General features: G+C 42.0%; 1 protein-coding gene across 1 annotated transcript in view; it reads left to right on the top strand.

Moving 5' to 3' along the window:
• LOC111959411 (diacylglycerol kinase beta-like) overlaps window positions 1-12242 on the top strand; it is a 142065-nt gene that overhangs the window by 93311 nt on the left and 36512 nt on the right. The window contains exon 21 of the mRNA XM_023980927.2: window positions 5395-5459. Within this exon, the coding sequence (XP_023836695.1) occupies window positions 5395-5459 (65 nt within the window). The remainder of the gene's footprint in view (window positions 1-5394; window positions 5460-12242) is intronic.

Raw genomic sequence — 12242 nt, 5'->3', positions numbered from 1 at the left:
GTACACACTACTAGCTATATAGAAAGATTCACACTATACTATCATACACATTTACATATAACACACTAGCTATATAATACACAGATCACACACTTACTATACATATGGCAGATACACGATCACCACCACTATAACATACAGATACACACTATAGCTATATATTAACACAGATACTAGATACACAGATAACACTAGTCTAATATATACAGATACCATACAATACACACTACTAGCTATATATACAGATACTAGATACACAGATACACACTAATAGCTATATATACCCAGATACATAGAATACACAGAATACACACTACTAGCTAATATACACAGGATAACAGATACACACTACTAGCTATATATACACACTACTAGCTATATATACACAGATACACACTACTAGCTTATATATACAGATACATAGATACAACCTATTAGCTATATCTAAATACTAGCTATATATACACAGATACACCTACTAGCTATATATACACAGATACACACTACTTAGCTATATATACAGATACATAGATTAACACACTACAGCTATAATATACACACTACTTGCTATATATACACAGATACACACACTAGCTATATATACACAGATACACAGATACCATACTTAGCTATATATACACACTACTAGCTATTATACACAGATACACAGATACACACTACTAGCTATATTACACAGTACACACTATACTATATATACAGATACATAGATACCACTACTAGCTATATATTACACACTTAGTATATAAACATAGATACACCTACTAGCTATATTACACAGATACACACTACTAGCTATATTACCAGATACACTAGATACACACTCTAGCTATATATACGATCACACTACTAGCTATATATACACAGATACACAGCATACTCAGCTATATATACACAGATACACAACTACTAGCTATATATTACACAGATAAAGATACACAGATACACACTACTAAGCTATATATACACAGATACACAGATACACACTACTAGCTATATATCACATACTGCTATATACAGAGACACACTACTAGCTATATATAACAAGATGATACCTACTGCTATATTACATCAACTACTTAGCCTATATATCAACAGATACATCAGATACACAGATACACAGCTACTAGCTATATATACACAGATACACAGATACACACTACTAGCTATATATCAACTACTAGTATATATACACAGATACACAGATCCAACAATACATACAGCTTATATACACAGAATACACATATCACACTACTGCTATATATACAGACATATACATTCAGATACACATCATATACGGTAAAAAAAGAGAAAACGTTTTAACACTAATTAAAATGAATCTAGATAACCTCACACAATCTACAGAACTTCAAAATCCTCACACACTACATAACCTCACATACCTCCCACAACTTCACACAACCTCACACCAGATATACAAGACAAGACACTGTATATAACCCCTAATGATACAATTGAACTCTGGAGGGAAGCAGCATGCATTGCTTCCATAAAAACCCACACTCCCATATTCACAGGAACAGGTCCCCAGCGAGTCGGGTTACACCTGCTACAACAGCTATGATGAACAGGGGCACGAGATGGACTCAAGTGGCCAGCGGCTCACTATGATAGGCTCGCTATGACCCTGATGGACATGCAGATAAGAGCTCCAGTTCAATTTGACTGTCTTTCATATCTCTTATTGAAAAGCTGTTTCAATGGTGATTCTCCAATGGGTTTTATCCAGGCTTGATCTTTCATTTGTGTCCAGGGGTTGAGAGGGGAGAGACAGGGGTGAAGTTGAGAGGGGAGAGTGAAAGGGGAGATAGGGGTGAGCGTTGGAGGGGGGAGTGAGAGGGAGAAAATAGGGGGGTTTAAAGGGAGAATGAAAGAGGGAGATGGGGAGATGTTTGACAGGGGGGAGTGAGAGGGGAAAATAGGGGGGGTTTGGAGAGGGGGGAGATATTGGATTAGGGTTGAGAGGGGGGGGGTTGAAAGGGGGAGATGGGATTGGGGTTGAGAGGGGGAGAATGGGATTAGGGTTTGAGAGGGGGGAGTGAGAGGGGAGATAGGGATTAGGGTTGGAGGGGGAGTGGAGGGGTAGATAGGGATTAGGTTGAGAGGGGGGAGGTGAGGGGGGAGATAGGGGATTATGGTGAGAGGAGGAGTGAGAGGGGTAGATAGGGATTAGGGTTGAGAGGGGAGTGAGGGGGAAATAGGATTAGGGTTGAGAGGGGTGAGAGGGGAAGATGGGGATTAGGTTGAGAGGGGGGAGTGAGAGGGGAAAGATGGGGATTAGGTTGAAGAGGGGGGAGGGTGAGAGGGTAGATAGGGATTAGGGTTGAGAGGGGGGAGTGGAGGGGGGAGATAGGGATTATGGTTGAGAGGAGGAGTGAGAGGGGTAGATAGGGATTAGGTTGAAGAGGGTGAGTGAGGGGGTAGATAGGATTAGGGTTGAGAGGGGGAGTGGAGGGGGTAGATGGGGGATTATGGTTGAGGAGGGGGGAGTGAGGGGGTAGATGGGGATTATGGTTGAGAGGGGGAGTGAGAGGGTGATGGGGATTAGGGTTGAGAGGGGGGAGTTGAGGGGGAGATAGGGATTAGGTTGAGAGGGGGAGTGAGGGGGTAGATAGGGATTAGGGTTGAGAGGGGGGTGAGGGGGGTAGATAGGGGTAAGTGTAAGAGGGGGGAGATAGGGTTGAGAGGGGGGAAATAGGTAGGGGTTGAGAGGGAGGAATGGGGTTGAGGGTTGAAGGGGGATAGGGTGAGGGTTGGAGGGAATGGGAGGGTTGGCGGGGAGATAGGGGTGAGGATTGAGAGGGGGGAGATAGGGGTGACACTCACTTTTCCTCTGAATCTCCCTCAGAGGTTGCCGATGACATCCCCAGAGCACACATTAATTTTCCCGAAAGGGCACTACCCAAAATGGGTTGAAAACCCTTCTTTTCTAGCGAGTGATTTGTTTGTTTGTCCACTACTCCCCCTTCACACCCTAGATACAGAACATGCAGTCCTTCAATGTATCAAATGTCATGATTTCTTTCCACCGCTCTCCCTCCCTTTTTTAAACATGGCACAAGGCCTAGAGGTTAACAACAAACCAACTCCCCCCATCCCCCCACCTTCTAATCACTATGCCTAGTATTTGGTGTATGGTTTATGGTGTTCATCCAGACCGCCAATAGCACCTGTTTCCCCAGGTTCCTGTTTAAATGGATTCCATGTTCATTGCCACTAAGCCATGCCAAGCGGGCAGGTGCAGAGATATTTTGGGACACAATAGTTGCTGATGTCGTGGGACATACGCTAGGTTTGATGGAGGGAGGGCCCTGGGGAGGTTTAATGGAGGGCCCCGGAGATGTTAGAGGCTCCAGAGGATAGTGGGAGGAGGGTGAAGCGGTGAGGGTAATGCGACGTGCCATACCTTCCGGTCTTTTCCAGTGTCCTCTCCTCCCTCGTCTTTTCTCTGGCGCTTTCTTTTTCTCTCTCCAGGGCTCTCTTTCTCTGTTTCTCTACCTCTCTCTTCTCCCGCTCGTGTCTCTCTATCTTGACACTGTCTTTGCTTTAATCCTTCTTTGTGTTTGCAGAACGTGTTCTAGCTTCAATTTGTGCAATGTCACCAGGACAACATCAGTGACTAGTGACAGGGACTTTTTTTCCTGTTGTTGAGAATAAGTTTGACCTGATGACCTTTCCAAAGGTTCTTTGTCCATATATTTCTAGGAGCAGATCAAAATGACCAAAATAACTGCCATCTTCATTGCAGTCTTGTTACCATTCTCATAACCACCATCACCACAACTGGTAGGAAGCCAGTTGTCTCTCTCTCTTTTGGACATGACGTTCATTGCTCATTTAACAATTTCCTCCATACCCTGTCCTCTCTCCACCTGCCCATTACCGGAAAGCCTCCTGTCTCCTTCTGATAAAATCACTTATTTATCTATTGTAATGCTTTCAATCCTAGACAGTCATCATGTCTCACTCTGTGCCATGTCCATAGCACAAGACTAATATGAGTGAGCTCATCCTGGCCTCAGGTCATTGCAGAGCTGAGGCGGGCTCTGGAGAACACACACCCAAACCCCATCTTCATAAGTGGGGTATTCCTAGTGTTGGAGCCATTTGACTGATTATGTCTACCCCTGCCCCCAGAGGTCCTCCAGGGCTGGGGTCAAACACACAACACAGGGGAGGGCAGGAGGATAGGTTTGACGATGGCGCCGATGGAGAAGGGTTCCAACCCAGCTTTCCTATATAGTGACTTTTATTTTTAAGCTCGTAAGCAAGCATTTCACAGTAAAGTCTGCACATCTTCTACATTTGCACACACTGTACATAGATTTTTCAATTTCTATTTTCTTTTGTGTTATTGACTGTACGTTTGTTTATGTGTAACTCTGTGTTGTTGTTTTTGTCGAACTGCTTTGCTTTATCTTGGCCAGGTCGCAGTTGTAAATAAGAACTTGTTCTCAACTGGCCACCTGGTTAAATAAAGTTGAAATAAAATAAATAAATAAATTGTATTCGGCGCATGTGACAAATAACATTTTGATTTGAGGTGGTGACATTATGAGCCTGTTATCAGGCCTTGTGCAGTCCCAGGATCACACAGACCCAGGATCACACAGACCCAGAATCACATAGATCCAGGATCACACAGACCCAGGATCACATAGACCCAGGATCACATAGACCCAGGATCACACAGACCCAGGATCACACAGACCCAGGATCACCTAGACCCAGGGATCAAAGACCCAGGAATCACACAGAAGACACCTAAGGCCAGGATCAACACCCAGACCCAGGGATTCACACAAGACCCAGATCACATAGACCCAGAATCACATAGACCCAGGATACAAGACCCAGGATCACACAGAACCCAGGATCACAAGACCCAGAATCACATAGACCCAGGATCACAAAGACCCAGGATCACACAGACCCAGGATCAACAGACCCAGGAAATCAAACAGACCCAGGATCACATAGACCCAGGATCACATAAGGATCGACAGGATCACAAGCCCCAGGATCACACAGACCCGGATCACAAAGACCCAGGATCAATCAGACCCAGGATCCACACAGACCTCAGGAGATCAACACAGACCCACGGAATCCACAGACCACAGGATCACACAGACCCCAGGATCACACAGACCCAGGATCACACAGACCCAGGATCACATAGACCCAGGATCACATAGATCCAGGATCACATAGACCCAGGATCACACAGACCCAGGATCACATAGACCCAGGATCACACAGACCCAGGATCACATAGACCCTGGATCACAGGCACAAAAGTGGAAGGTAATGCCCCAGTAAAAGCCTAATACAGCTCTATGTCTCCCCCTATAGGACGCCTCCATCGCTCACCGCTTCCACTTGATGAGAGAGAAGCACCCAGAGAAATTCAACAGCAGGTGAGAGATTGATACAGACTTTGTTCCACTTAAGCTAATGTGTACTGGTATCCCTATGTTGTCTCAAACTGCTTATGTGGACACAGTGAATGGTCATTATTACTCATTAGCTGCTCCCAACTGCATCAATTACCACCACAACTAGATACAGTCCCTCTCTGTGCTCTGAAAAATACTAGAGCATATTCAGCCTCAGTGGTCGGAAATCAATAATAAATGATCAAGACAAATCCTGCCTGCTTAGTGACAGCCAATAGATTGGCGTTGTCTGGCTTCTGTCTGTGATGTTAATGGTAACTAACTGATATGAGGGATTTGAGGATTCCTAAGAAGGGATCCATGCGACTAAAGTCCAGTGTCTATTCTAACTGGCCGGCCCTGAAGTCATGTGATCACTACCATTTATTGTTCTGCTACGGGCCATATTCTATGCCTTCTGATGCAATGGTTGTGACATTTTGTACACGGGTCAAACATTTATGGAAGGGATTATACACACCAATTTGTACACATGCATGTTTAATAATGTAAGAATGTCCATTTGAATTCATTGCCAGTCAGTCCTTGTGTAAGAGTAGGAGATTCTTTGATACAAAAGCTCATATTAGAAGCAGCAGGAGTCCATGCAACTCTTTATACCAGTCAAATGAATGAAATTAATCTTTAAGAACTTTGGATCCATTTCTTGCCTTCAACTTTCCTTGCATAAAGATTTTTTATTACATCACATTTAAACCAATTGAATAGAAGGGTTACTGTCGACAGACAGACAGACAGATAGTATGACTAAATGCAGCGAGAGAATGAATAAAAATGAAATATCATGTAAGGGTTTGTCTCTGCCTGACTGTCTGAAGGTGAATCTGTCATCTCTGCTTAAGGCAAGAGGAACCAAAGTGTAAAGAACAAATCATAGTTCTCAACTCAATCATGTCTCATTGTGCCTCATTATGTCTCAACTCAATCATGTCTCATTGTGCCTCATTATGTCTCAACTCAATCATGTCTCATTGTGCCTCAATGTGCCTCAATATGTCTCAACTCAATCATGTCTCATTGTGCCTCAATATGTCTCAACTCAATCATGTCTCATTGTGTCTCATTATGTCACAATCAATGTTCCCTTTAAGCTGCTTTACTCAAAGCCAGTGGCGTGTTGTTAGTCAAAACTGAAAATGTAAGGGGCCTAAACAGCTGACCTGGGGAATTCCTGATTCTACCTGGATTATGTTGGAGAGGCTTCCGTTAAAGAACACCCTTTGTGTTCTGATAGACATGTAACTCTTTCTCCACAATATATCAGGGGGTGTAAAGCCATAACACATATGTTTTTCAGCAGAAGACTATGATAGAATAATGTCTATCGCTGGCCAATCGGATGGCTCAGATGACCGTGTTTGCAGTAACGTAGCAGGCATAAAAGAAAGCTACAGCAAAGTTGATACTGTGAGATTTCAAAACGTTTAAAACCATGACTAGAGAGAGACTGTCAACGAATACAGCAAAGAGCTGCTGTTTTTATGAGTGAGTTCATGTTTAAGTTGTTACCCAGCACTGTCAACACTTTGTATTCAAAACTTTTATAAGCCATAAAATACGCGTTCTTCCTATTTCCGCTACAACAAGCAGTGCAGCAGTAATGAATGAGTAGGAAAGTGTATCTATAGGCTAGGCGTTGTTGTTATTATTAGCGGCTTGGGTCTTTTTTAATATGAAGGAATATTTCACTTTCTCTGTTCATAAGAGTAACAACATGAGGTTGTGCATGAGACAGAAATAATGATGTGCAACGCAAGTTTCGCCAACAGCTGGAAGACAGTGTCCCTTTTTGGTCCGTGTCGGTGGAGGAACGGGAGAGCGGAGGGATGTTGAGGCGGACCCTCAATCTTCTGCTCTCTCACTCCGCTGAGTCTGACCATCAGATGCAGGCACCATCAGCCCAGTAAAGTAAAAATAAAAAGTGAATTATTGAAATGTATCCTCACTCAGCTGTGCTTCACAAATAATACAACAATAGATCTATTATCAGTGGGCTCATATAGCCTACCTCAAATGTTGAAATATAAATGTAATTCATGTCCCAAACAACAATCAATTTAACTAGGCAAGTCAGTTAAGAACAAATTTGTATTTACAATGACGGCCTACCCAGGCCAAACCCTAACCATGCTGGGTCAATTGAGCACCGCCCTATGGGACTCGGAAACACAGCCAGTTGTGATACAGCCTGGATTTGAACCAGGGTGTCTGTAGTGACGCCTCTAGCACTGAGATATATAGTGACCACTGCGCCACTCTGGAGCCAATTTATTGGCAGAACAATTCAAGCAAAGACAATATGCAATAATAATGTATTGGGCCTATAGCTTACTGCAAAAACGTCATTGCTACAGTACTATTTTTAATTGGTTAATGTTGCATAGGCTTACATTTTTTAAGTCATGTTAAAAACAAATCTGAGCGGTAGATGTCGGCTTGCATTTTGACTCAAAGTGATCTTGACTCAGACAAGGTCGGTGACCACTGTTTTAGATTTTTCCCTGTTAACACTATCAACATTTCCCTTTACTGTGGCAATTGTGATCGAATCAATGCAATATTATCCAGTTTCAATGCAACATACCGAAAACAAAGTGAACTAAGCAAGAGATTTTGTTGTAGGCAGAACGTATCGGAGTAGAATTCTATTGCATTGACATGCACTACTCAGCCCATACTTTACATAGACAGGTGCGGCATAAACAATCAGAGCTGCAGTAGACCTACATGCAAATAGATCATTGCCATATATGGATCAATGCCATTTACTTTGAACTGGACTGTGTTTACAGCATGAGCAGTTGTGAGTAGATGCACTTGTTTTGAGATCAAAGTGGCAGCTGCCAGGTGTGCACATTTTGTTCATATTCTTTGCTAGTTAGTGAGTTATCAGCCCAGTTATAGATAATGTGCAGTCAGCAATAGGGGAGAGATTGCTTCCTACAAGAGCATAAAACTTGTTCATTTCTAAACATCTCTAAAAAGAGGTACTTTTTTTGTCTTAAAGGGGCAGTGTATTTTGAGACAGCCTTGACTAAGCTAAGTAGCCAATAGACAGAGGGTAGCATAATTTGTCTGATTCTCTGTAATAATGGTATGGAATAATAATGCATTTTATTTTGTAAAGTGGTTTCTTGCATCAAACAACACAACATTTTCAGTCACCTCCTTGTCTGAAGGACCAGTGGATAAACAGGTTAATGCCAAGCCCTGCATGTTTCTTTCAAAAGTCTCATGGAATGTAGGCCTACATTGAAACACCACACATTGGCTGCTACTGTAGGCTGAATGATAGAACAGCTATTTCCATGTAAAAATGTTATGGGATGCATTTTCTCCATAGTTTTTAATGGTAGGCCACTCTGGTACTGTAGTGCTACATTAGGATGAAATATCCACAATAGCCTGCATGGCCACTGTTAACTGTAACTTAAAACAGGTACAGCCTCAGTGTTCACAGTAAACACATGCTGAAAGTTGCACAGAATTTTCACAACGTTCAAGTTTGCTTTCAGCAAGACCTGAAATTTGCTCAGTGCCAAAAATAATTAGAGGGAACATTGGTCTCAATTCAGTCATGTCTCATTCTGTCTTCAAATTGCAGAAATTGAGGGAAAGAGGAACATCATTTGGGAGGTTGACGAGCTTAATGGGCAGCAAACAGTGATGTCATGACATGATGTATGTACTAAATACTGTGTGGGGGAAATGTAAAAAACAAAACAATTTAAATCCCCCAGCTCCCTGACACACACCGTCATGCGCCGAAGCAGATAATAAGGAGAGACTGATTGCTTCCTTATCAAAGAGATTAAACTTGTTCAGTTGATCTAAACATCGTCTAAAAAGAGGTACTTTTTTGTCTTAAAAGGGGCATGTATTTTGAGAACAGACCTTGGACATAAGCTAAGTAAGCCAATAAGACCAGGAGGGTGCATAATTTGTCTGTTCTCGTGAATAGATGGGTATAGGAATAATAAATGCTGTTTAATTTTGTAAAGGGTGGTTCTTGCAAGTCAAACAACACAACATTTTCAAGTTCACCCCTTGTCTGAAGGACCGGCAGTGGATAAAACAGTTATGCCAAGCCCTGCATGTTTCTTTTCAAGTTTCGTGCATGAGGATGTAGGCATACATTGAAACACCAACAACATTGCTGCTACTGTAGTGCCTGATGAGTAGAACAGCTTATTTCCATGTAATAGAAATGTTATGGGTATGCAAATTTTCCCTCGCATAGTTTTTTAGATGGGTACCAGGCCACTCTGGTACTGTAGTGCTTACAGTTATGGTATGAAATATCCACGAATTAGCCTGGCATGGCTACATGCGTTAAACTGTATATCTGTAACACTAAGTACAAATTCGCACTCCCAGTGTTCACAAAGTAAACACTGCCTCGAACTAGATATGCATCAGTAATAATTATTCACAGTACTCCACGCATTATTCTCACCAGAATTAAATATTTAGATCACATTGATTCCAGTTTGCCTTCATGCAGACTCGAATTGCCTCAGCTTGAGCATTAAAATATATAGATTAGAGGAGAAGCAATCATAGGTCTCTAAATTCAGATTCATGATTCTCAGTTCCTTATTCCATAATATGCAGGAACATTAGAAGGGGATAAGGTGTACAGTAATTAAGAGTTAATTGACCGATTGCATATTATTGGGACACAACCAGTGAGTAGTCTATATTAGGAATCATAGAATTTCAGTATAATCACTTACAATATAACTGCATGATGGTGGGCTGAGAAGGTGTAATAAAATCAGACAATATTAATGATTCCCATTCTGGGGTCTCGCCCTCCCTGACACATCACCTACAACATCACCATCATGACAATCTATTAAGTCATTTATCTACAGTCTCAAACACATCACTTACACTCTTACTATCCATCATCGAGCAACCAGAGCAACAAACACACACCTTTTGACAGATGGTTTTAGTTTGAGATTGTCTGTATAATTAGAGAAATTCAATATATTGTAGATTAGACGATCTCCCAAGATGGTATTTTCTATTACGAGTATTATTTGCTTCAGGGGGCATCTGCTAAAACTCCTTCTGATTGTTAATAAATTACTCTTTCACTTTTCCAGACTTTGCTTCGATGCTTTTATCCTCATCTCCTCCTATTAGATGTAAATGCCTGCTCATGCTACTGATAGTTATGCCACATTGAAGCACTGAACAACAGTAAACACACATACATCTAATACGACCGCAAGCAGTATGGGCTTTTATTGTATAGATGCATGTAAGATAAGATTAGGATGTTCGTGACATTCTGATCATCTCATGAATTGCACGATCAGCCACCTTTCGTATTTAGTATGTATTGGTACCTGATGAGTAGATACGTGCGATAAAGAGTAGTTTGTAGCGACGAATATTAGGCGCTCTTAGTAATCTATTGTGGTGCGTGTGAGTCCTGTTTCTAGCCTTCTAGGGGGTAATCTGTGAACCGTGGCACATATTATTATAACTATGTGTATGCCATATGGAGATATGTGATTTGAAATGAGAGCAATGACATTGTTCATTGAATATTTTATATATAATTTATAATTATATTAATACTAACACTGCGCATCGTGGTGATTTTACATGCCATAGGTCTTAATTCTGTGTAACATATTACGACCTTATACAAGAAGTTTTGTAATATTAGCATGGGTAACAAGTACATTTTCACTTACTTATTCCTTGTGTCGAAGTTCAATTCATATGTGTAAGAAAGATGATGTTGAGAAGGGCTATTTCTGCAGTTCAGGAATGGTGCAGGGTCTTGCATTAATTGGAGGCACATATTTGGAATTTTTCAGCAGCATTCTGGTTGTCACCGAATATAATTAGTAACATGTATGTAAGAGCAAGTGAGAGCACATAAGGCCTGGCTCGTGCCACATGGATGGTTTATCGCAGGAATTGATATAATTTAACTGCTTGTCATGTAATGATCTATACAGTATAGACAACTTCGTTCCTTTTTGGTAGCTTTAAAGATGATCATCACCGATGCGCTCATTAAAGTTACCCTCCTGAATCTTAGTGCATACGGCACTAATTCTCTCGGCGGTATTGCGCTTTACTTCCTTTTAACCTTAACTATTATTATTAATAGACAGATAATCAGGCGAAGTTTACCTTTACTCACGACCTTCTAGTATTATTAATGGGACCATTAGACCTCGATGGGCACTCTGCCTGTCATAGTCAGCGTACCAAAACAGTGGTTGAGACCTCATGACTCTCTGAGCATCATGCGAACATCACATTTCTTCCAAAAAGCTAGGCAGTCAATCAGCTAATCATCTAATTGTCTACGGTTCGAGTCCACTCAACACCAAAGATCAATGCTGTATGATCCGCTCAGTTGGACCTCTGGTTCGCACTCTGGTCCATGAGTTGTCTAGACTGCTGCGCTGTCTGACTGAGGCATGGACTTGATTGTCTACCAGGCATTTGCACTGGTTTTGTCATACTGGACCTGGCTGGTTTGTCTGACTGGCTGCTGGTTGCTCTTGACTGGCTGGCTGGCTCTGGTCTGACATGGCTGGCTGGCTTGGTACTGTCTGACTGGCCGGCGTGGCTGGCTGGGTTGTATACACTGTACACATTGAGTTCATTTGGACTGATCTCTGAATTCTGTCGCTGGTCCGGAATTTGTGCTGAACTGCTGGCTGGATTCTGATCTGACCTTTTGGCTGGCTGGTATAGGAGTTGTCT

This window comes from Salvelinus sp. IW2-2015, linkage group LG36, assembly GCF_002910315.2.
Source record: "Salvelinus sp. IW2-2015 linkage group LG36, ASM291031v2, whole genome shotgun sequence".
Lineage (NCBI taxonomy): Eukaryota > Metazoa > Chordata > Actinopteri > Salmoniformes > Salmonidae > Salvelinus > Salvelinus sp. IW2-2015.
This window is presented reverse-complemented; position numbering and strand designations above follow the sequence as displayed.